A 26055-nucleotide genomic window follows, 5' to 3' on the forward strand; every position below is an offset into this window, starting at 1 on the left:
GCGGCTGACAGCACTGAATCTGATATCTGCAGCATGCCTGAACTCCTAGTACTATTATATTTGAAACCGACAGTCTTGGTATCCATGTGTTTTTAAAGATATTAACAACACATTTCTCACTTTTGTAAGAAGTTGATACAACATCTTAATCATTATTGCAACATGTCTACTGTGTATGATGTATTAACAGTCTAAGATTTGCAGTGTTTTATTATTTTAGATACAAACGGTAGTCTTCTTAAATGAAGTACAATAAAGTACTGTGTTAGCACCACCACCTAAAAGTCCCCCTCCAAGCCACTCACTCCTGACGTGGAAATATATAATTGTTCCTGTGGCTGGGTCAAAATCCTGGAACTTCCACTCTAATAACACTGTGGGCATACCTACACCATGTGGATTGCAATAGTTCAAGGAGGCAGCTCACCCCACCTTCTTGAGGGCAATAAATGCTGGCTTAGCCGGCAGCACCCACATCCCTTGAATGAATTTAAAAAACCTTTTTCTTATAGTAGAAGGAAATTCTATTCTAAGTGTGTTATAAAGTCAGTTATTAAGATATATATTACTCAGTACTAATATTTTAGCTTTTATGCCTCTACTTCCCTGCAAAAAGCCCTGATAATATAAAACACTGAACTAGGTTGACTGACAATCTATACCCAGCCTAATTTAGAGCTGCCCAACTGTGTAGTTATAAAAAGTGCGACCACGTGACAAGTGCTGCTCACTTAGCTTAACAGAGATATTCGAGTTAGGTTTAGTCACCACCAAAGAGATTTGGAGTGCTGACTCTTGAAAGTTAATTGTAGCAAACCCATAACATTGGAGTAACTCTTGCCCAAAACAGATACATTAAATGGCAGTGTCCGTTGAAGCAGAAAATAAACGGCAAGTCTTTTTTTTTACATTGAGAGTACCCAATTCTTTTTTTTCAATTAAGTGGAAATTTAGCGGGGCCAATCCACCTATCCTGCACATCTTTGTGTTGTGGGGGTGAGACCCACGCAGACACTGGGAGAATGTGCAAATTCAACACGGACAGTGACCCAGGGCCTGGATCGAACCCGGGTCCTCGAAGCCGTAAAGCAGCAGTGTTAACCACTCCATCACTGTTCCGCCCATAACTTGGCATGTCAAAGAAATTTTATTTTTAGTACTCTATATGTTTAGGCTTTAAGAAATGTGGATGGGTGGGATTGAATGACTTTGAAAATATATTTCCAGCAGTATTTATTGCTTCTTTAAGTGCATGAATAAATAGTGGGAAACCATTTTTTTTTTTACACAAGACTGTTTTGTACAATAAAAATAACATTTTGAAGGAAAATTTAAATAACGAATAGTTACAGCTACATTGACAATAAGCAATTTTTAAAAATCACCGGCGAGATTCTCTGTTCCCGAGACCAAATGTGGACGCCGGGGCAGGATTCGTGGACTTCCACGACAGCAAAACTGGCACCGCATCTGGACTGATTCAGCGACCGTTGAGGGACTAGCACCGGCGCCCCGTGGAACACAATGGATTCAAATGAGAAACGATGCCGGATTTGCGATCGACAGTCAGGAGGCTGACAAGCTGCAGCTGTATATACACACCATTCCAGCCAGCAAGAAGAGCGGTTGCGAGATTCACGGACGCTGAACTTGAGACCCTCCTGGACTCCGTGGAGGAGAGGTGGGTCATCCAGTACCCCGGCCCGGGAAGGAGGCTGCCAGCCGCTGCTGTTCGCCGTGCCTGGGCGCAGGTGACAGAGGTAAGTGCCACGAGCAACACCATTTGGACCGGCCTGCAGTGTCATAAAAATCTGCACAACCTCCTCAGAGCGGCCGGAGTGAGTAGGCACCACTGTGCCCCTGGCACAAGCCCCCATCCCACACACCCGGAACCCTACCTCACCACTCCACCCGGAGGACGATCGAACCCCCACCGTGCACCGCATGCAGGCACCCATATCGGATGCCATGGCTCAGGGACTGCAGCTCAACTAGCGCTCAGCACTCCGGTGCCGGTGCCCCCCCCCCCCTCCCCCTGCTACTCCAGGGAATCAATGGGACTGTGATGGAATAGCCAGCTCGCATGCAGGGATCCCCAGATGGACGGTGGAAAGTGCTACCATGGGGAGGAGTCAGACGTCAAACGATGTAGAGCACCACAGCCCATCGCAGAGCAGGTTGCCGTCACCCTCCATCCCATGGACCAGACCCGCAGTTACTGCCAACCCAGGACTCTGTTGTGCTGCGTGTCTCTCACCTGCCACACCGTTCCACCCTCCGCCCAGTTAGTAAACCTGGAGGCAATCAGAGCGTAGTGCGCACGTCAGCCCTGGCGCATATGTTGCGTGGCCTCCCGTGCCTGCTCGGCCCCATGTCCTGTCCATCCGCGCCCTCCCCACATGGACGAGACCTGGCCTTCATCCTCCTCCTTCAGCATGTCGCCGCTCTGCTGCGCAATGTTGTAGGGGCTACAGCAGGCCACCACGATGCGAGCTACCCTCCAAGCGCAATACTGGCACCTGAACCGCATCTTCAGGAGGCTGAAGCACTGCTCGATCGCGTTCCTGGTCACTCTGTGAGCATCGTTGTACCAGGTCTCCATGTCGTTCTGTGACCTTCGGATAGGTGTCATCAGCCACAACCCCAGGGATAACCTCTGTTTGTCAGGAGTCAACCCCGCAGCCTGGAGTGCACCTCGAAGAGGCCAGGAATCGTCGAGTGTGCCAGGATGCAGGCGTCATGCACACTGCCCGGTTATCGGCCGCAGACATGCATGGTATGTGTCTGATGGTCATGCACCAGCTGCAGGTTGAGTGGAACCCCATTAGGTTTGTGTAGAGCGGCCTGTCATCTTCATGTGCTCGTAGGGCGACATGCATACTGCCGATCACCTCCTGGACCTAGGGCATGACGGTGATGGTGGCGAACCCCGCTGCCCGGGCATCCTGGATGGGCTCTGACCACATTGAAATGGACGTGTTGTGTCAAATGGGCATCTAGGGTCTCCGTGATGGCGCATATGCACTGTTCACCGAGCTTCGAGAGATCCCGGACATGTTCCCAATCGGCGCCTGGAAGGACCCCGTGGCAATAGAGGTTCAGGGCGACCGTCACCTTGATGGCCACCGGGAGTGTGTGTCCTCCCCCATTCCCCCATGGTGCCAGGTGCACCATGATCTAGCAGATGTGTCGCACTGGCCCCCTGCTCAGCTGGAATCTTCCACAGCATGCCCTGCCTGGCAGGTCCTCGAATGATAGGCGCTGCCGACACACGAGGCCTCAGGGGGCGCCGCCGCTTTTGCAGCTCCTCCCCCTCGGTCTGTTGGGCGGCCGGCTCTCCATCTTCAGCGGCTGCATGCTGTTCCTCCACTGCTGTAGCTTCCTCCTTCTCGAGCAGCTCCACCTTGTACAGCCGCAGTGCATACCCCAGGGCTGTGCCGACTAGGATAAAGGCCATCATTGCTGGTCGTATTCCACTATCCATTGACTGCAGGGGTAAACGGCCAACATGTTAGCATGGTGTGTACCCCGATAACCCCATGTCCAACGGGCTACACAGTGGCCCCGGTTGCATGTCCGTCCAACCCCCGCCCCCATCCCTGAACACATGGCCCCGTCGGTACCCAGCACCATGGGGGCCTCTGACCCTGGCGCCCGCCCCGTACTCTCAGCTGGCGCTGCTCTTGCCAGCAGTACGCTACACGGCCCCCGTCCGGTGCCCATTTGGGGGAGGGGGCTGTGGTGGGAGCACCCATACAGCCGTTGTCACTCTGCCGATCCAGGGCCAATGTGGGTGGTCAGTGGGTTGCCTTGCAGGCCCAGGCTGTCCGTGCCTGGGCACCATCCCAGTCCCATGGAGGGGACACCCTGGCCCCACGCCTGTCGCTTGGTTCCCCCCTCCACCACCCCAGCCAGTGTCAGGACAGCAGCCACTGCAGCGCCTCTCTGTGTCCTACCTCCTCTCTCTCCCTCATCAGTCACGTCGCCTGTTTCTCAATTTTTCAAAGCACAAGTGAAATTCGCCGTCAGGAATTCACCCCATTGAAGGCGGAGAATTGCGGAGGCCACAGACAATACTGGATCAGGCCCGCTAATGATATGCCAATGGTATTTATAGTACCTGCGGAGTGGAATGCATAGACGCCGCTATCGAGGCACCGGAGACTGCAATTTGGCGTGAAACCGGCGCCCGCCACAATTTCGGTATCAAACCGATTCTCCACCCAATCGCATTTTGCGATTACGTCGTCAGCTGATAGAGAATCCACCCCACATATTTTCTCTTCCCCCCCCAAACACACTAATGTTAGTAAGACATGATAATTTTTATATCCAACAATTGTATCCTTCGTACATTTGTTACTATAAAATAAGTTATCAGACTTGATTATTTATATCCTACCAATCACAGATAGGCGTGCTGCAACCCAAGGCCATCTGTTCCATTTTGTAGTTGTAGGCAACAACAAAGAGAGTCCGTTGTATACTACTCATGTCTTCTATTTTGGTTACAATATTCTTATAAATTCGATCCATAATTTCCTGTTGACACATTAATGAAAAACAATGATTTTACCGATTTGTTTTAAGTAGTTGTTGGTTTTGTTCTTTTGCATATGACAAAAATATAATTTTTTGATGGAGAGTGATTCTTAATTCTTTAGCTCACAAGACCCGAGCCTTTCTGAGTCAGTTTATCTTAGTGGACAGTATCTGCTGCAGGCCAACTTGCAGCCCGCAGGACGGATTGCGGCCTCCAAAGCCACTCTATCTGGCCCCCGGCGCCATTTTTTGAAATGCCGGTCAGACAGGTTAAGTAGAGTGGAAAATCCTGCAAGTAGCTGTTCCTCCAATCAGTCCATTCCTCTCGATAGGCTCACTAGCATGTGTGGGAGTGTGTGCGCGTGTGTGTGCCTTACTGCCTGTTTCATGTTTCTCACTCACTCTCACCATCGTGTACACATCTGCACCCTGAGAGTGAGCCTGGCACACACACTGACCCCCTCACACACTTGTCCTTTTTATTAACAACTCTTCTTTTAATTTAATTTATTCATTTTTTTTTTCTCAGCAAAGGTTTCTTTTCTTAATACCTCAACTTTTGTTTTAAAAATTTAGTTTAATGTTTTGCCAAACCACATCTTTCTGAAATTTGGTCATCAGCCCCTTGAGTCAGAAATAAATGGAAATGTAACCTCCAAGCAAAAAATGTTGGACAAGCCTGATCTATTGTATCCGCAATGTCCTTTGTACAGACATCCGGTGGCGGCTATGAAGGAGTAGGTTGCACATTCGGTGGCTCCCGCTCGGGTCGGACCTTTGTCCCTGATTTTTTGTCGGATTTGATTCGGAAAATTGATGGTGGATGCAATAGTGAAGAGGATTCCTACATCAGTGCATTGAGAGATGGACCAAGAGTGCTCACAAAGGAAGAAATAGGCGAACAGAGAAGGCTTGGGCTGAGCTGCAGCAGGAGAAAGCATGGCGGCCGACTGGAGTCCTGGTTCGACGACCCATCGATGATGGAGCAGCTGATGCAGTTCATACAGGAGGGCTTCGTCAAGCAGAAACAGGAATGCTTGGACCCGATTAAGAAACCGATTGCTCGTCTGGAACATAGACTGGATGCTCAAGATTGGGCGATCCAGAAAGTGGAGAAGGCACTGACTGAGCAGGAGGAACATCATACAGCAGTGGAGTTGGAGGTGGGGATGCTGAGAGACCAACAGAAAAGGCTCCGGGAGAAGGTGGAGGATCTAGAGAATAGGTCCCGCCGACAGAACTTGAGAATCGTTGGCCTCCCGGAGGGGTCCGAAGGAGCGGACTCAGGGACATATATAGCGGGCATGTTCGAGAAGTTACTGGGGGATGGGACGTTCTCCCAACCTTTGGAAGTGGACAGGGCTCTCAGAGCGCTTGCGAGGAAGCCGCGTGTGGGGGGGGACCCCCCCCCGGCTACCTGGAGTGTATTCTACGGTGGGCCAGGCAGACATGGAGCTGTAAATGGGAGAACAGCATCCTGCGTATATACCAAGATATGAGCGCGGACGTGGCCAGGAGAAGAGCAGGGTTCAACCAAATAAAGTCAACCCTGTTCAAGAAGAAGGTGAAGTTTGGACTGCTGTATCCGGCCCATCTTTGGGTCACTTATGAGGAACAACATTTTTACTTTGAGTCGCCCGAGGAAGCGATGGACTTCACCAGAAGGAAAGGGCTGGCAATGGACTGAGGGGTTTGAACTTTGCTGCAGCGTTCATGTTATTCAAGTTTGCATTTGTACTAATGGGGGATGGAGGTGTGAATTTTAGATGTGGGGTTATCTTTTCGATTTTCTTTGTGTTGCTTTCGAGCAATTGGGTTGGGATTGTTTTCTTTTGCATATGTATGTCTGAGCCGGGGGGGAGGGGGGGCAGCGGACAATAGGTGGGAAAATGTCTGGTGCCATGGGCGGGGGCTACCAAGCTATCTGGGCGGGCTGCCTCACGGAAGCGCAGTGGGAGGTGAGCAGATGCTATGCTTAACTGTTCTGCTGACAGGGGAGGGACTTTTGCTGGGGACAAGAGGGAGGTTGGGGTCGGAGGCTGCCTGGGGACGGATGCGTGGGGCGCGAGCTGGAGACTGGCCCAAGAAAGGTGATGGCCGATCGGCGGGGGGGGGGGGGGGAGAAGCCCCCAACCAGGCTGATCACATGGAACGTAAGAGGGCTAAATGGGCCAGTTAAGAGGGCATGTGTGTTCGCGCATTTGAGGGTATTGAAGGCGGGCATGGCAATGTTGCAGGAGACGCACCTTAGAGTAACCGATCAGATTAGATTAAGGAAGGGATGGGTCGGATAGGTTTTTCACTCGGGGCTGGACTCTAAGACGAGAGGGGTCGCAATCCTGATTAACAAGTGAGTGTCATTCGAGGCGGGATGTGGGAGGCGGTTACATCATGGTTAGTGGGAATCTGGAAGGGCTGTCGGTGGTGCTCGTGAATGTGTACGTGCCAAATTGGGATGATGTGGAGTTCATAAGGAAGATGTCGGGGAAGATCCCAGACCTGGATTTGCACAAGTTGGCCATGGTGGGGGGCGGGGGGGGGACTTCAACAGTCATTGACCCAAGGCTAAACCGGTCAAGTTCAAGGACAGGCAGGGTGCCAGCAATGGCAAAGGATCTAAAGGGGTTTATGGAGCAGATTGGGGGGGGGGGGGGGGGAGGAGGGGGAGGGGGGGGGGGGGGGGGGGGGGGGGGTTAGATCCATGGAGACCTGGGCAGCCGAGAGTGAAGGAGTTCTCCTTTTACTCACACATGCATAGTGTACTCCCGGATTGACTTTGTAAAATCTTGACAGGGCTTTACTGACGGGGGTAGTGGACCCTGAGTACTCAGCGATCACGGTCTCAGCTCAGGCCCCGCACTGGGTGGACCTACAGGTGAGCAAGGAGGGTGGCCAACGCCCGCATTGGAGATTGGATGTCGGACTGTTAGCGGATGAGGTGGTGTGTGGGCGGGTGAGGAAATGTATCCAGAACTATCTGGAAGTTAATGATACGGGGGAAATCGCAGCTGCGATGGTCTGGGAGGCGCTGAAGGCGGTGGTTAGAGGGGAGCTGATCTCGATACGAGCCCACAGGGAGAAGATAGACAGAGCAGAGACGGACCAACTGATAAGGGAAATTCTTCAGGTCGACAGGAGATATGCAGTGACCCCAGAGGCAGGGCTTCTAAGGGAACGACGGAGGCTACAGGCAGTTTGGCTTGTTAACTACAGGGAAGGCGGTGGAGCAGCCGAGGAAGGCGAGGGGGGCGATATATAAGTATGGAGAGAAGGCCAGCAGAATGCTTGCACAGCAACTCAGAAAGAGGGAGGCAGCCAGGGAGATTGGGAAAGTAAGGGACAGGGATGGGAACCTGGTCAGAGATTCAGCAGAGGTTAATGAAGTGTTTGAGGAGGTTTATAGCAGGCTGTATGAGTCGGAACCCCCAGCTGGGCTGGAGGGGATGAGGCAATTCTTCGGGAGGGGGGCTGAGGTTCCCGAAGATTGACAAAGGGTTGGTAGACGGACTGGAGGCCCCGATCGGGTTGGAAGAAATAGCAGAAGGGATGAGGGCCATGCAGGCGGGTAAAGTCCCGGGACCAGACGGGTACCCAGTGGAGTTTTATAAAACGTTCTCTGGTATACTCGGGTCGCTGTTGATGAGGACATTTAATGAGGCAAGGGAGAGAGGGGTGCTTCCCCCGACGATGTCACAGGCCACGATCTCACTGATCTTGAAGCGGGACAAGGACCCGGAGCTGTGCTTATTAAATGTAGTCGCCAAACTGCTGGCCAAAATCATGTCCTCTAGGATCGAAGATTGCATTCCGGACGTGATTGGGAGGACCAGACGGGATTCGTTAAGGGTAGGCAGTTGGCGGCCAAAGTTAGGCTGCTGAATGTGATCATGATGCCCCCAGAGGGTAGGAGCGTACAGGTAGTGATCGCAATGGACGCAGAGAAGGCATTTGATTGGGTGGAATGAGAATATCTGTGGGAGGTGCTGGGGCGGTTTGGGTTGGGATGGGGCTTCATCGACTGGGTTAGGCTGCTGTATCAGGTGCCCGCGGCGAGTGTATGGACGAACAAGTTGACATCGGGCTATTTTAGGCTGCACCGGGGGACGAGGCAGGGATGCCCCCTCTCCCCACTTCTTTTTGCGCTGGCCATAGAACTGCTGGCAATTGCGCTGAGAGCCTCAATGGGCTGGAAGGGGCTGGTTCGGGGACAGGCAGAGCATAAAGTCTTGCTATGCGCAGATGACCTGCTACTATATGATTCGGACCCACTAGAAGGGATGGAAGAAATTATGAGGATTCTGGGGGGATTTGGCCGGTTCTCGGGTTATAAATTGAACATGGGGAAAAGTGAGATGTTCGCGATCCAGGTAAGGGGCCAGGAGCGGTGATTGGGGGAGCTGCCGTTTAGAGTGGCAAGGGGAAGTTTTCGGTACCTCGACATCTAGGAGGCACGGGAATGGGAATGGCTACATAAATTAAATTTGACCCGACTAGCAGACCAACTGAAGGAAGATTTCCGAGGTGGGACATGCTCTCGTTGGGAGTTTAGCTGGGAGGGTACAGACAGTGAAAATGATGGTCCTCCCGAGATTCCTGTTTTTGTTTCAATGTCTCCCCATCTTTATTCCACGGACCTTCTTTGAACAGGTCAAACAGGTGATCTCTGGCTTTGTATGGGCAGGTAAGACCCCGCGAGTAAAAAAAGAGGAAGCTGGAGCGAGCCGGGGGGGGGGGGGGGGGGGGGGGGGGGCTGGCGCTGCCGAACTATTATTGGGCGGCAAATATAGCCATGATTAGGAACTGGGGGGGGGGGGGGGGGGGGGGGGCGGCGGAGTCGATGTGGGAGCGAATAGAGGCGGCATCATGTAAGGGCGTGAGTTTGGGGGCATTGGTAACGGCGCCTCTGCCGTTCCCGCCGGCACGGTACTCCACCAGCCCCGTGGTGGTGGCGGCCCTGAGAGTCTGGGGGCAATAGAGGAAACATGTGGGAGCCAGAGGGAGCATCGGTCTGGTCTCCAATCTACAATAACCATCGGTTAGATGGAGGGTTCCGGAGAAGGCAAAGAGCAGGGATCGAGAGAATGGGAGATCTGTTTATAGAGGGGAGCTTCCCCAGCCTGTGGGAGCTGGAGGAGAAATTCTAACTGACAGGTAGAAATGAGTTTAGGCAACTGCAGGCGTGAGATTTCCTACGCAGGCAGGTCTCAACCTTCCCGTTCTTACCACCAAGGGTGATACAGGACAGGGTAGTTTCCAGAATGTGGGTAGGAGAAGGGAGGGTTTCGGACATTTACAAAGAACTCATGGGGTCAGAGGAGACGCAGAGTGGGGAGGTGAAACACAAATGGAAGACGAGTTAGGAGGAGAGATAGAGGATGGTCTCTGGGCGGATGCGTTGGGTAGAGTCAACGTGTCCACAACATGTGCCACGGTCAGCCTGATACAGTTTAAGGTCGTTCACCGGGCACACATGATAGTGGCCCGGATGAGCAGGTTCTTTGGGGTAGAGACTGCTGCGCAAGGTGTGCGGGAGGGCCAGCGAACCATGTTCATATGTTTTGGGCATGCCCGAAGCTTAGGGGATTCTGGCAGGGGTTTGCGGATGTCATGTCCCAGGTGTTAAAAACAAGGGTGGTACCGAGTCCAGAGGTGGCGATTTTCGGAGTGTCGGAAGACCCGGGAATCCAGGAGGAGAAAGAGGCAGACGTTCTGGCCTTTGCCTCCCTGGTAGCCCGGAGACCGATATTATTAGCTTGGAGAGACTCAAAGCCCCCAAATTCGGAGACCTGGTTAACTGACATGGCTAGCTTTCTCTGTCTGGAGAAAATCAAGTTCGCCCTGAGAGGGTCAATGTTAGGGTTTGTCCGGAGGTGGCAGCCGTTCGTCGACTTCTTTGGGGAAAATTAACTGTCAGCAGAAGGGGGGGGGGGGGTTGGGGTTTAGTTTAGTTTGGACTCGGGTGTTGGTAAGGTGGGACCTGTGAGGGAGGAAGACGGCCTTTGCACTATGTTTATATTTGTATGTACATTGTTCTTTCTGTTATTGTTATAAAACCATAAATACCTCAATAAAATGTTTATTTTTTAAAAAATGTTCTTTGTACAGAAGATAAGCATTGCACAGTTGCAAATAAATCGTTTTATAATCAATCGTCCCTTCAGCCTTGTTGAAACAGTGGATACCAGGCAGCCTGTCTAATTCTGGTATCTTGGATTATCAGTTGACAGGAGGCCTCAAGAGCTTTCCTTGCAAAAAGAACTTGCACAATTATGTGATAGCTCACAAGTCCCAGAGCAACGACAAAAATAAATCTTAAGGGATATTTCAAGCAGATCTGAAGCCTGTCTTTAAATTGTCTATTGCAACAAAGTTCGCTCTCCAATCTATTGCAACCGCTCAGCACTGATGGGATAGCCCACCTCTGGCGTGTCAAATCAGTGCGCATCAGGAACATCTCTATACTAGAAGGATGTCCTTCCTTTCTAGAGAAATGTCCCATTGGAAAGATTAAGCCATTAAGTTATAAAAGATCCCAGCTGCTGTCAAAAACTATTTTAATTTGATAAGACACGTTGCAGATATTATCAGCCTGGTTTTCTAACCAAAACCATTAAACAAATCACATGCAACTCAGCACATACTGAAAATTTCGCAATTAAGAGAATGACTGCCCATGCCTTTTGAATCTGCCTGACTGTTAACTAAGGAACCACCTCAGGAACTGTTTTTGGGGTAGTTAATAAACAAAAAATATTCAGTGAACTGGGGAGAGGGTGGGGGTCAATTGGATTATCTTCTAAAAGCTGGTTTAGCCTCAATAGCTCCCAGAATTAACAAGAATAAGAGACAAATCCATATTTAATAGTTAACTTCAAATTAGCTGAGCAGGAATTGCAACATAGAACATAGAACAGTACAGCACAGAACAGGCCCTTCGACCCTCGATGTTGTGCCGGGCAGTGTCCGAAACCAAGATCAAGCTATCCCACTCCCTGTCATTCTGGTGTGCTCCATGTGCCTATCCAATAACCGCTTGAAAGATCCTAAAGTGTCCGACTCCACTATCACAGCAAGCAGTCCATTCTACACCCTAACCACTCTGAGTAAAGAACCTACCTCGGACATCCCTCCTATATCTCCCACCTTGAAGCTTATAGTTATGTCCTCTTGTAACAATTATTTTTTGTTCAAGGAAATAGAATCCTTACAGTGCTGAAGGCAGCCATTTGGCCCATGGAGTCTATACCGGCCCTCTGAAAGAGCATCCTAACCTAGGCCCACTTCCCCGCCTTAAGCCCATAACCCCACTTAACCTGGACACTAAGTGGCAATTCAGCATGACCAATCCAGCTAACCTGCACATCTTTGGACTGTCGGTGGAAACCAGAGCACCTGGAGGAAAGCCACACAGACACGAGAAGAATGTGTAAACTCCAAAGACAGATTATGAAACACTCAAGTAAAATTGTTAAAAATATTACATATTCACTTCCGGGTGCGGCTATGCAGAGCTAGGTCGCATATTCGGCAGCTCCCGCTTGGAACGGACTTTTGGGCTCTTTTACAGGGCCCCCACGGCATTTGTTTGACATTTCCCGGTGTGGGAAGAAGACTGCAGCATTCCCCTGACGGTGTCCCCCAGGAATGTTGTGTCTTTTGGCTGCCAGACCCGGCAGAAACAGTGAAGGATTTGGCTTGAGCTGCAGCAATAGACAGAGGCCCCTTCCAGCATGCAGGCGGGGGAAGGGCAAGCTTAAAGATGCAATCTGACTTCACTCTATCAAAGGTGAATTCTAGCAGCAGAGGGAACAACTGTGAAAGAATCTACCAAGGCCATTGAAGAGGCGGGGCGAGGCTTCTGGTGGCGGCCATGGAGGAGTAGGTCGCGCATTTGGCAGCTCCCGTCTGGAACCGACTCTCAGACCTTTTTCAGGAGTTTCCATAGACTTTTTGGGGCAGACTGGTGAAGCAAACACTGCCAACTTCTATGAAACGGACCAGAAGTGTAAAGGCCAAAGGAGCGGCACTGGAGCAACGGGAGAAGCGAGGGAAAGAAAACAAAATGGCGGCGGCCAGGGACAAAGGGGAGCTGCAGGAGTTCATCAGGCGCTGCTTCGAGGAGCAGCGCAAGGAGATGCGCAAAGAGATGTTGGCGCCTATGCTTTCGGCAATTGAAGGACTTGGGATCACGCAGAAGGCCCACGAAGCTAAGATCCAGGAGGTACAGAAAAGAGTCAGTCAGAACGAGGACGAGCTCATGGGCCTGGCGGTGAAGAGTGGAGCAGAACGAGGCGCTACACAAGAGGTGGGCGGGAAGACTCGAAGACCTGGAGAACAGGTCGAGGAGAAAGAATCTGCGAATCCTGGGTCTCCCTGAGGGAGTGGAGGGGGCTGATGCCGGGGCATCCGCGAGCACGATGCTCGAGACGATGATGGGCACGAAGGCCCCTTCGAGGCCGCTGGAGTTGGACGGGGCACATCGGGTGCTGGCGAAGAAGCCCCAGGCAAATGAGCCGCCAAGGGCGATGGTGGTGAGGTTCCACCGGTTCACGGACAGAGAGTGGGTCCTGAGATGGGCCAAGAAGGAGCGGAGCAGTAAGTGGGACAATGCAGAGATCCGAATATACCCGGACTGGAGCACGGAGGTTGCAAAGCGGAGAGCAGGTTTCAACCGGGCCAAAGCGGCGTTGTACCGGAAAGAAGTGAAATTCGGAATGCTGCAGCCAGCGCGACTGTGGGTCACATACAAGGGCCAACACTACTACTTTGAAACGCCTGAGGAGGCATGGACATTTGTACAAGCCGAAAAGTTGGACTCTAACTGAGGGTTTGTGAGGGTGGGGGGGATGTTTTGGGGTATGATGTGTGATGGTTGTTGTATCTAGGGGGTCAATCACGTGCAGGAAATGTTACATGGGCTGGGGGAGAGAGACAAGGCAGCGATAGGAGCTGCGCCAGAGCGGAGCGGGCTTTGGAAAGCGCGGGTTTTTTTCCTGCGCGCGGGAAGAAAGGCGGGAAGGGGAATGAAGGAATGCATATGGATTGGGAGACTCCCACGCGGGGAGGTCAATGGGACGGCGGGGGGAAGCTGGGGTCAGCAGGCGTCAGCTGACTTACGGGAGTGACATGGGGGAGCAAAAAAGCTAGACAGGGGTCTAGCGGGGGGAGGGAAGGGGGGGGAAAAAGGGTTGCTGCTGCACTGGCCGAAAGGGAATGGGACACAGAAGAGGTGGTCGGGACGGGGGTCCCCCCTCTGGGGGACTGGAGGGTGAGGGAGGCGTGGACACGGGACTGGCCCAGAAAAGGAGATAGCTAGTCGGCGGGGCGTGGGGGGGGGGGAGCCCCTCCAATCCGGCTGATAACGTGGAATGTGAGGGGCCTGAATGGGCCGGTGAAGAGGGCTCAAGTGTTCGCGCACTTAAAGGGACTGAAGGCGGACGTGGCCATGCTCCAAGAGACACATCTGAAGGTGGCGGACCAGGTCAGGTTAAGAAAGGGATGGGTAGGACAGGTATTCCACTCGGGACTGGACGTGAAGAATAGAGGGGTGGCAATATTGGTGGGAAAGCGGTTGTCATTTGAGGCGAAGACTATTGTAGCGGACAATGGAGGGCGATATGTAATGGTGAGTGGTAGGCTGCAAGGGACGGGGGTGGTGTTGGTAAACGTATACGCCCCGAACTGGGATGATGCAGGATTCATGAAGCGCATGTTGGGGCGCATTCCGGACCTGGAGATAGGCCTGATAATGGGAGGGGACTTCAATACAGTGTTGGATCCAGCACTGGACCGCTCCAAATCAAGGACTGGAAAGAGGCCGGCGGTGGCCAAGGTACTTAGGGGGTTTATGGATCAGATGGGGGGGGAGTGGATCCATGGCGGTTTGCAAGGCCGCAGGCCAGGGAATTTTTTTTTCTCCCATGTACACAAAGCCTACTCCCGGATAGATTTCTTTGTTCTGGGTAGGGCGCTCATCCCGAGGGTGGAGGGGACGGAGTATTCGGCTATAGCCGTTTCGGACCATGCCCCGCATTGGGTGGAACTGGAGCTGGGAGAGGAGAGGGACCAACGCCCGTTGTGGTGGCTGGATGTGGGACTGCTGGCGGACGAGGTGGTGTGTAGGAAGGTGAGGGGGTGCATCGAAAGGTACTTGGAGGCCAACGACAACGGGGAGGTGCGGGTGGGGGTGGTATGGGAGGCGTTGAAGGCGGTGAGCAGGGGAGAGCTAATTTCCATTAGGGCTCATAGGGAGAAGACAGAGGGTATGGAAAGGGAGAGGTTAGTGGGGGAGATTTTGAGAGTGGACAGGAGATATGCAGAGGCCCCGGAGGAAAGATTACTTGGGGAAAGACGACGGCTCCAGACGGAGTTTGACCTGTTGACCACAGGGAAGGCGGAGGCACAGTGGAGGAAAGCGCAGGGGGCGACCTACGAGTCTGGGGAAAAGGCTAGTCGGATGCTGGCACACCAGCTCCGTAAGAGGATGGCAGCGAGGGAAATAGGGGGAGTCAAAGATGGAAGGGGAGCCACGGTTCGGAGTGCGACGAAAATAAACGAGGTATTCAAGGCCTTTTATGAAGAGCTGTACAGATCCCAGCCCCAGCGGGGGAAGAGGGGATGAGACGATTCCTAGATCAGCTGAGATTCCGAGGGTGGAGGAGCAAGAGGTGGCTGGTTTGGGGGCACCAATTGGGTTGGAGGAGCTGAGCAAGGGTTTGGGGAGCATGCTGGCGGGGAAGGGCCCGGGACCGGACGGATTCCCGGTGGAGTTCTACAGGAAGTACGCAGACCTGTTGGCCCCGCTACTGGTGAGGACCTTTAATGAGGCAAGAGAGGAGGGGACCCTGCCCCCGACAATGTCGGAAGCGACAATTTATTTGATCCTAAAGCGGGACAAGGACCCACTGAAATGTGGATCGTACAGGCCGATCTCGCTCCTCAATGTGGATGCAAAGTTGCTGGCAAAAGTGCTGGCCACGAGGATTGAGGACTGTGTCCCGGGGGTATTCCACGAGGACCAGACGGGATTTGTAAAGGGCGGGCAACTAAACACCGATGTGCGGTGGCTCTTAAACGTGATAATGATGCCGTCGGAGGAGGGAGAGGAGGAGATAATGGCAGCTATGGACGCGGAGAAGGCCTTTGACCGAGTAGAGTGGGAGTACCTCTGGAAGGTGCTGCGTAGGTTTGGGTTCGGGGTAGGGTTTATCAATTGGGTTAAGCTCCTTTACAGAGACCTGATGGCGAGTGTAGTGACGAACCAGCGGAGGTCGGAGTACTTTCGACTGTACCGAGGGACGAGGCAGGGGTGCCCCCTGTCCCCCCTGTTGTTCGCATTGGCGATCGAACCATTGGCCATGTCATTGAGGGAGTCTAATAAATGGAGGGGGGTGGTCCGAGGGGGGAGAAGAGCATCGGGTGTCGCTATATGCGGATGACCTGTTGCTGTACGTGGCGGATCCAATGGAGGGGATGGTGGAGGTCATGCAGACTCTAAGGGAGTTTGGGGGGGTTTCGGGCTATAAGCTCAATGTAGGGAAGAGTGAGCTCTTAGTATTACAGGCGTGGGACCAAGAAAGAGGAATAGGGGACCTACCGCTGAGGAGGGCGGAGTGGAGCTTTCGGTATCTGGGCATCCAGATAGCCAGGAGTTGGGGGACCCTATATAAACTGAATCTGACGAGGTTGGTGGAGCAAATGGAGGAGGATTTCAAAAGATGGGACATGTTACCGCTCTCGCTGGCGGGTACAGTGCAGTCGGTCAAAATGGTGGTCCTTCCGAGGTTTCTGTTTGTGTTTCAGTGCCTTCCCATCGTGATCACGAAGGCCTTTTTTAAGAGAGTAGGCAGGAGTATTATGGGGTTTGTGTGGGCGAATAAGACCCCGAGAGTAAGGAGAGGGTTCCTGGAACGCAGTAGGGACCGAGGAGGGTTGGCGCTGCCAAACATGGGGAGCTACTACTGGGCAGCAAATGTGGCGATGATCCGCAAGTGGGTTATGGAGGGAGAGGGGGCAGCATGGAAGAAGATGGAGATGGTGTCCTGTCAAGGAACGAGCCTGGGGGCGTTGGTGACGGCACCGCTGCCGCTCTCGCCGACAAAGCATACCACGAGCCCGGTGGTGGCGGCAACGCTAAGGATCTGGGGCCAGTGGAGACGGCACCGGGGTGCAATGGGAGCACCCCGGGGAAAATGGACGGGGGGTTCCAGAGCTGGCATCGGGCGGGGATTGGAAGAATGGGGGACCTGTTCATCAACGGGACGTTTGCGAGCCTAGGGGCACTGGAGGAGAAGTTCGAGTTACCCCCGGGAAATGCCTTTAGATATATGCAGGTGAGGGCTTTTGTGAGGCGACAGGTGAGGGAATTCCCGTTGCTCCCGGCACAAGAAGTTCAAGATAGGGTGATCTCGGGTGTATGGGTCGGGGAGGGCAAGGTGTCGGAAATACACCAGGAGTTGAAAGAAGAGGGGGAAGCGCTGGTAGAAGAGTTGAAGGTTAAATGGGAGGAGGAACTGGGGGAGGAGATCGAGGAAGGTCTGTGGGCTGATGCCCTAGGTAGAGTTAATTCCTCCTCCTCGTGTGCCAGGCTCAGCCTGATACAATTTAAGGTGGTCCACAGAGCGCACTTGACGAGGGCGAGGTTGAGTAGGTTCTTTGGGGTAGAGGACAGATGTGGAAGATGCTCAGGGAGCCCGGCGAACCATGTCCATATGTTTTGGTCTTGCCCGGCACTGGAGGGGTTCTGGAGAGGAGTGGCGGGAACAATATCTCAGGTGGTGAAAGTCCGGGTCAAGCCAAGCTGGGGGCTAGCAATATTTGGAGTAGTGGATGAACCGGGAGTGCAGGAGGCGAAAGAGGCCGGCATTCTGGCCTTTGTGTCCCTAGTAGCCCGGCGAAGGATCTTGCTAATGTGGAAGGAGACAAAGCCCCCCAGCCTGGAGGCCTGGATAAATGATATGGCTGGGTTCATAAAGTTGGAGAGGATTAAGTTCGCCTTGAGAGGGTCTGCGCAGGGGTTCTACAGACGATGGCAACCGTTCCTAGACTATCTCGCGGAGCGTTAGAGGAAGGTCGGTCAGCAGCAGCAGCAACCTTGGGGGGGGGGACGTCCTGGGGGTGGGTGGGGGGGGGACTGCCTAGGAGGGTGGATGAGCAAGAGATAACATGAAGGGGTTGGGGAAACTGGCACGTACGGGTGAGGGCCAGTGTACAAAGCTGTGTACATATATCATTTTGCCATGTATACATCTTGCTCTGCGCGATTTCTCGTTTTTGGTTTTTTTTTTGTTACGAGGTGGGGGGGGGGGGCGGTTATTGTTTGTAAGGGAGAAAAATTGTGTTAAAAAACTTTAATAAATATATATATTTTTTAAAAAATTACATATTCACTTGTGCATTAAGTTTAAGTCTGATATGGCAATGTTTTACTGCTTATTCAAGAAAGAAAATCTTTTTGTTGAGGTACAGGATATATCCAGTGGAGTGCTCTTCCCAAGGGCCGGTGTAGGCTCGATGGGCTGAATGGCCTCCTTCTGCACTTTAAATTCTATGATTCTATGACCCAGTAGCCACTGTTGCTCGAGTACTCTACCAAAGCTCACATCTTGGTTTATCTGAGTTTGGATTACTTCCACTTCTTGCCCAGCACGAGCCATCAGGGCCTTCATATTGATATTATGTTTGTAGACATCTTGGTCTTGCCACATCTCAAAAGCTTTCCCAAAACATATCTCGGACCACCTTCACTAGCTCTTCTCCCAATCCCTTTTTTAATGTCTAATTAGCCCCTAGTATCGCACTATAACCGCAGAGGATAAGCCCAATTTGAGGCCAGAATGAAATGATGAGAGGCTCCCTGGAAGATACATCCTTACACTGCTTGGGGTTTAATAGCGCATTTCCAGTGCAGTGTCAACTTTGTTTAACAAAATGTATAGGGTTATGCTGTACCCACAGACACGCAAACATTATCTGGGGATACCACCACCACATATATGTAGATCTCTCTCTTGAAAAGAACTTCAGTTCTAGCCAATTAGTAAACAATAGATCTCCTTACTAGAAAGGATAGCGCATTGGTAATGAACTTTTACAATTAAGCACTGTATATTCAGGTAGTGTTTATAATGATAACATTTGTTTAGTTCATATTTTGTAACAAGTGTCTGGTAGCTAAAATAATCTGTCCAAATTTTAACAAAAAACTTACTGGCACAGCTGCCAATAGCGTTGGTTTAAGTACTGTTGTATCACCTTTGCTTCCTTTCTTGATTTTGGCAGACTACAAAACACAAACAATGGTTACTTATACAATAAAATCAACTGAATGTAAACATTGTCCTTCAAAAGGCAATTGAATTATGCCTTTTATCGCTTGATTCAGATATTTTCACCCTCATAAATGCATGGTTAAGGATAAGTGTTTTGTTCTTCAGTCATACAAATTAGAGCGCTAAATATTTCTTTCAAATAGAACATACAATGCTATTTTTCCAAGTTTTGAAAGTATAGGTAAAAATTGCTGTATGTCTATAATAGGTAGAGTAATTCAGATTGTTAATGAAAGGAACATTTAAGGAGAAACCAGCATGATTTGAAATGCAGATAAGATCTGTTCAATATTTCACCACAGTGACTATTCTAAATGTGATGCGAATAATGAATGCATTGATTAACACGTACCTGGTCTGCTAAAGTCTGAGGGGAGGAGTAGCCAATACCACAGCCACAAGCCATACAAAGTGTTTCCGCACTCAGCTCCAGGACATGTGCCAGGGGTAGGTAACCAATGTAGGTGTCCTTTGGTCTTTAAAGGAAATACAAAATCCAGGTATATAGGTTTTCAACAATTACGTCAAATATCAATCTTCGAAAAATCATATATTTAACATCATTTTACACACTTCATATCATGGCTGAGTTGTAACACTCATGCCACTCGATCAGAAGGCCCACTGAACACAATCTGGGCCAATTAGTACTGAGTGAATGATGCAAAATCAGAGTTATGGACTTTAAGGTGAAATGTTAAACCAAGGCTTTGTCTACAGTCTCAGGTAGATGGGAAAAAAATCCGATGGCACTCGTGCTGGAAGAGCAGATTTCCCAGTGCCTTGGTCAATATTTAATCCAACATCACAAAACAGATTATCTGCACATTTGTCCCATAGCTTTTTGTGGGACAATTTGGCTGCCACATTTATCTGCATTATTTGATTTGATTTTGTTATTGTCACATGTATTAGTATACAGTGAAATGTGTTGTTTCTTGCATGCTATACAGACAACACATACCGTACATAGGGAAGGAGAGGCTACAGAATGTAATGTTACAGTCATAACTGGGATGTAGAGAAAAGATCAACTTAATACAAGGTAGGACCATTCAAAAGTCTGATGGCAGCAGGGAAGAAGAAGCTGTTCCTGAGTCGTGACCTCAAAACTTTTGTATCTTTATCCTGACGGAAAAAGGTGGAAGAGAGTATGTCCAGGGTGCGTGGGGTCCTTAATTATGCTGGTTGCCTTTCCGAGGCAGCGGGAATTATAGATGGAGTCAATGGATGGGAGGCTGGTTTGCGTGATGGGCTGGGCTACATTCACGGCCTTTTGTAATTTCCTGCGGTCTTGGGCACAGCAGGAATGCTTTCAATGGTGCATCTGTAAAAGTTGGTGAGAGTCGTAGCTGACATGCCAAATTTCCTTAGACTTCTGAGAAAGTAGAGTCGTTGGTGGGCTTTCTTGGTGGGCATTACTACTGTGGGTACATTTCAGAAGCACTTATTGGCTATAAAATACTTTTAAATAGGCGTTTTCAAACAAGACTCCAGGATTGTATGTTGCCTCCCTGGTGCTAGGGTCAAGGATGCCTCAGAACGGCTACAGGACATTCTGGAGGGGGAGGGTGAACAGCTAGTGGTCTTGGTAGACATTGGTACCAATGACATAGGTTAAAAAAGGATGAGGTCCTAAAAGCCGAATATAGGCAGGTAGGAAGCAAGTTGAAAAGTAGGACCTCAAAATTACTACCAGTGCCATGCGCTAGTCAGAGTAGAGATAGCAGGATATATCTCGGATGAATACATGGCTGGAAGGATGGTGCATAGGGACCGGTTCTGGGAGAGATGGGACCAGTATAAACTGGATGAGTAGACTGGGCAGGAATGGATTGATGGCCTAGGGACAGTATTTGCTAGTGTGGTTGGGAGGGTTTAAACTAGAATGACAGGGGGATGGGAACCTAAGCAAGGTGACAAGGGAAGGAGAAATAAGGACAGTAAACTGTCCAAAGACAGTTTAGGTGGATTGGCCATGATAAATTGCCCTTAGTGACCAAAAAGATTTGGAGGGGTTATTGGGTTACGGGGATAGGGTGGAAGTGAGGGCTTAAGTGGGACGGTGCAGATGTGATGGGCCGAATGGCCTTCTTCTGTGCTGTATGTTCTATATTAAACGGGCATGATCTCACAGCCATTACAGAAACGTGGTTACAAGCTGATCAAAATTGGGAACTTAATATTCCCTGGTATTTGACCTTCCAGAAGGACAGGAGGAAAGGAAAAGATGAAATAAGGGCAGTTGTGAGAGAGGATCTAGACTCGGATGATATAGAGGCCATTTGGGTGGAGGTAAAAAACAGCCAGGAAACAAGACATTGGTAGGAGTAGTGTATAGACCCCCAAACTCTAGCCACACTATAGGAAAGGATATAAATCACCAAATAATAGGAGCATGTAAAAATAATAGAGAAATAATTACGGGTGACTTTAATTTTCATGTTGATTGGGTTAATCAAGTTGGAAAGGGTAGCTACGACAACAAATTCATAGAGTGCATTCGGGATAGTTTCCTAGAGCAACGTGTCATGGAGCCAACCAAGGACCAGGCTATCTTGGATTTGGAACGGGTAATAAAGCAGGTTTGATAAATGACCTCAGAGTAAAAGATTCCCTAGGAAGTAGTTAACATGGTTAATGTAATATTGTTTGAAAATGAGAAACTTAGGTCAGAAACAACTGTGTCTAACTTAAATAAAGGGAATTACAATGAAATGAGGATAGTCAGCTGAAGTGAACTGGGCAGATAGATTAACAGGAAAGAGAGTAAACAAGCAGTGGCAGACATTTAAGCACATAATTCATGACAATGCAAAAACATATCCAAGTAAGGAAGAAAGTTTCTAAGAGAGGAATAAACCAACCATGGCTAACCAAGAAAGGTAAGGAGAGTATTAAGTTGAAAGAAAAAGCATACAAGGAAGAAAAAGTCAGTGATAGCCAAGACTGGGGTAAATTCAGAATCCAGCAAAGGAGAAAAAAAACTACGAGGGCAAACTAGTGAGGAATATAAAAACTGACAAGAACTTATTTAATATATAAAAAAGAAGAGATGCCAAAGTGAACAATTAGAAAATTAATCTCTGGTGGACGCATTGAGTAGAGTCAATGTGTCCGCAACATGTGCCAGGCTCAGCTTGATACAATTTAAGGTTGTTCACCGGGCTCACATGACAGCGGCCCGGATGAGCAGATTCTTTGGGGTTGAGGACAGGTGTGCAAAATGTGCAGGAGGACCAGTGAACCATGTCCACATGTTTTGGACATGTCCAAATCTTAGGGGATTTTGGCAGGGGTTTGCGGATGTCATGTCCACGGTGTTAAAGACAAGGGTGGCGCTGAGTCCAGAGGTGGCGATTTTCGGGGTGTCAGAAGACCCGGGAATCTAGAAGGAGAAAGAGGCAGACGTTCTGGCCTTTGCTTCCCTGGTAGCCTGGAGACGGATACTATTAGCATGGGGGGTCTCAAAGCCCCCGAAGTCGGAGACCTGGCTATCGGACATGGCTAGCTTTCTCTGTTTGGAGAAAATCAAGTTCGCCTTGAGCGGGTCACTGTTAGGGTTCACCCGGAGGTGGCAACCGTTCATCGACTTCTTTGCGGGAAATTAATCGTCAGCAGACCCGGGGGGGGGGGGGGGGGGGGGGGGGGGGGCGTAGTTTAGATTAGAGTAGAGGGTCAATAAGGGTGGGACCTGTACGAGAGAGGTAAATGGCTTTTGCACTATGTTTATGGTTTCATGCATATTGTTTATTTTGTTGTTACTATACCGAAAATACCTCAATAAAATGTTTATTAAAAAAAAAGAAAATGAATCTCAGGATACAGTTATGAGGAACAAGGAAATGGCAGAGGAGTTAACAGATATCAGTCTTTATGGTGGAAGATACTTCGAACATCCCATTAATACTAAAGAATATGTGGGAGAAATTAAATACCATCACCATCGCTAGAGAAGTAGTATTAGGCAAACTAATGGGGCTGAAGGTAATCAACTATTTTCTGATAGGTAAAAAGGCTATTTTAATGTAAATATTAAAGCCCAGTTTTAAACCCATTTTAAAATAAGGATTTCAGCACTCATAACCTTAGGTCCTGACAAAACACACAACTTCAACAGAAGCTTTTGCCTGACACATCCACAAACTAATTGGAGATAAAAACATTTTGCTGACAAAAAGAACAAACTATTGTTCTCATGAACAGATTTTAAAGTTAGTTTCATATTAAGAAATGAGCTGTACCAGTAATCAAGATCAAGGTCGAAATAAGCACCAAAAAAATTGAAGGCACCATTGTCCAGAAAATGGATAAAGCAAAGTCAGCAGAAAACCAGTAAAAACCAGTCTTGATAATAGCACAAAATCGCATTCCATAGCATACACAAATATTCAAACATGAAACATTCAAAACTTATGCTGCACATTAAGGATTGACAGTTACCCATCAAATCAAATGTATTTGATTCTCACCCAAACCAATTAGGATGACATAGAGGTGTAGACAGATGGCTTCAGACTGATAACATTCTCTTTAAACATGAGGGTCCGCACAGCCATTTTATTCCAGGATCACTCTATACTTTGATCTAGCTACTCGCTATCTTTATTTTCATATTTTCACTTTTCCACTCGAACCTTTGAAGTTCATGCAAGCTGTTTTGCCGACAGCAAGAAGCCATTTCTGTATTATTTTGAAAGTTAAATTGTTTATAAGTTACTTCTTTTTAAGTCCTTTTGCTAGCCGGAATTTATTGAGAATAGATTTAAGTTTCTCTCAATTGTAATCAAGTAGAGGCAATAAAAGATTCTTATTTGCATCCGAGAAGTTTAACTCAAATTTCTACTGAGTTTTAGTGTTGCGAGACTTCACTAGAAATGCATGGTAGATCTCTACAGGGGCTAAAGGCAGATAAGTCCCCAGACCCTGATGACTTCCACTCTCGGATCCTAAAAGTAGCCAGAGAGATAGTGGATGCATTGGTTGTAATTTTCCAAAAATCCTTGGATTCTGGAGAAGTACCAGAGAATTGGAAAACTGCCAATGTGACACCCCTATTCTAAAAGAGGGGGAGGCAAAAAAATGCAGGTAACTATAGGCTGATTAGCCCAACATCTATTGTTGGAATCAATTATTAAGGAAGTAACTGCAGCACATTTGAAAAATCATAATCTAAGCAGACTCAGCAGTGCTTCATGAAAGAGAAATCGTGTTGGACTGATTTCTACCAGATCCGCCGTTGTCAATGGGATTTCCGCCGCAGGGAAGCCCATGCACCGGCATGGGATCGGAATTTCCCACTAGTGCGAACAGCTGGTAAATCCTGCCCATTGTCTTTTGACCAATGGTTAAACAGGTTGGGACTCTACTCATTGGAATGTGGAAGAGCGAGAAGTGATCTCATTGAAACATATAGGATTCTTAATGTTTACCAGGGCAAATGCTGAGAGGATGTTTCCCTTCATGGGAGATTCTCGGACCAGAGGGCATAGTCTCAGACTAAAGGGGTGCCAATGTAAGACTGAGATGAGGAGGAATTTCTTCTCTCAGAGGGTTGTATGTCTTTGGAACTCCTTGTCAAAGAGAGTTGTGGGGATAGGTAGAGTTCACGTGTATATTTAAGGCTGAGAGAGATAGATTCTTGATCAGTAAGGGAATCAAGAGTTACAGGGAAAGGGCAAGAAAAGTGGACGTGAGGCATGTCGGATCAGCCATGATCCTATTGACTGGCAGAACAGCCTACTCTTGTTCCTATTTTTTATAGTCGTATGCCTAATAAATGTCCTAAAGCCGTGAAAAGAGCTATATAAATGTTAATGGTTTTCTTCAAAAATAATCTGTTTTTTTTTAAAATCACATCATATTCCATAATAATATTTTAGCTTATCAATGAAGATTGGACCTATTCCTTCAGTATTTGTGATTGAAGCAATGCAACTCAGGGGTGAGGGTCTGATCTGACTCTGATGGGAAGAGAGATGCAAGAATTCCTTTGGAGGATTTACATTTACACCACTTAAATTTGGTACCGCAAAGAGTATGCTGAATTATGAACTTGCGTTCAATATAATCTAGTCATTATTCAAAGGCAACATGGAAGTACTAAGCCACATGTGCTCCCTAGCAGATAAAGATATGGCTGGATTACTTTGTATTGACTGTTTTCTCGGGTTTTTTCCATCCCAATATCGAAGTTTCAATTACAGCTCATACCACTCTTTGAAACATACCATATATAAAAAGCTTTTAAAATGTGTGATAATTACTAATATACAGTTTACAATATTTTTTTTTCCAATTTAGAAAAATAAAACTTCCTTGTTGGATCAATAGTTATACATACCCCAAGTCAGGAACTCTGGAACACATCCCTGCTATTCCAGCAATGAGGTTGCTGTGTGAAATCATCACTCCCTTTGGTAGACCAGTCGATCCGCTCGTGTACATAATTACTGCGATATCTAAAGATGTAGGTTTGGCCCGAACTCTATTCACTATGGTGGAATAAATAACCAGTTCTTTAATTTATAAAAATATGAACTATATACTGAAGCAATTTGTCACATTAGGAGTGTCATTTTACATAAGAAAACATGCCGCTTTGTTTACCAATAATTTCACAGTGCCAAACCTAACTTATTTAACAATTATTTCTGCTTACCTAAGGGACAACTGGCAGATCAGTGACCGGGACCTTTGGAAATACTTACGTCATTATTTTCACCCACTTTTGCAACTTTGAAAGCATCAATTTCCCACAAAAAATATTCACCATTTTAAACGTGGCTTTAAGAAAATAAAGCACTCACCTACTGATACATGCTAATTATGGTCATTTGCAGTGGCTAAAACTTATATCTGAAGCTACAGCACTATTCAGAAAGCAGTCTAAGTGTACAAAAACACGATAGGTGAAATTAAATCCCATTATTCTATAATGTTAGTTGTTAGGCTTTTAATACTTCAACAAATATGACCGATGAGTTTTCTTTATTTATGTTGACCAATATCAGGTGAGGGAACAGAATATTTAGTCACGTCCCGTAGCTCATGTCAGGGTAAGCAGGGCCAATCAGATGGTTGGGGGGGGGGGGGGGGGGAAGAGAGCAGCAGGAGGGCTTTTTGGCCTGGGCCTCAAGCTCAAAGGGAGCCTTAGATTTAGACACTTGTTAATTTCTTGGCA

General features: G+C 48.8%; 1 protein-coding gene across 3 annotated transcripts in view; it reads right to left on the reverse strand.

Annotated features, from left to right (window-relative positions):
- The window catches only part of acsl3a (acyl-CoA synthetase long chain family member 3a), a 170964-nt gene that overhangs the window by 22073 nt on the left and 122836 nt on the right, over positions 1-26055 (reverse strand). For all 3 annotated transcript variants that reach the window (XM_072474530.1, XM_072474529.1, XM_072474531.1), the window contains 4 exons: positions 25216-25366; positions 19225-19348; positions 18752-18823; positions 4403-4542 (listed from right to left, as the gene is read on the reverse strand). In XM_072474530.1, the coding sequence (XP_072330631.1) occupies positions 4403-4542; positions 18752-18823; positions 19225-19348; positions 25216-25366 (487 nt within the window). The remainder of the gene's footprint in view (positions 1-4402; positions 4543-18751; positions 18824-19224; positions 19349-25215; positions 25367-26055) is intronic.

The sequence above is a fragment of the Scyliorhinus torazame genome, chromosome 14, assembly GCF_047496885.1.
Source record: "Scyliorhinus torazame isolate Kashiwa2021f chromosome 14, sScyTor2.1, whole genome shotgun sequence".
NCBI classification, from domain to species: Eukaryota; Metazoa; Chordata; class Chondrichthyes; order Carcharhiniformes; family Scyliorhinidae; genus Scyliorhinus; species Scyliorhinus torazame.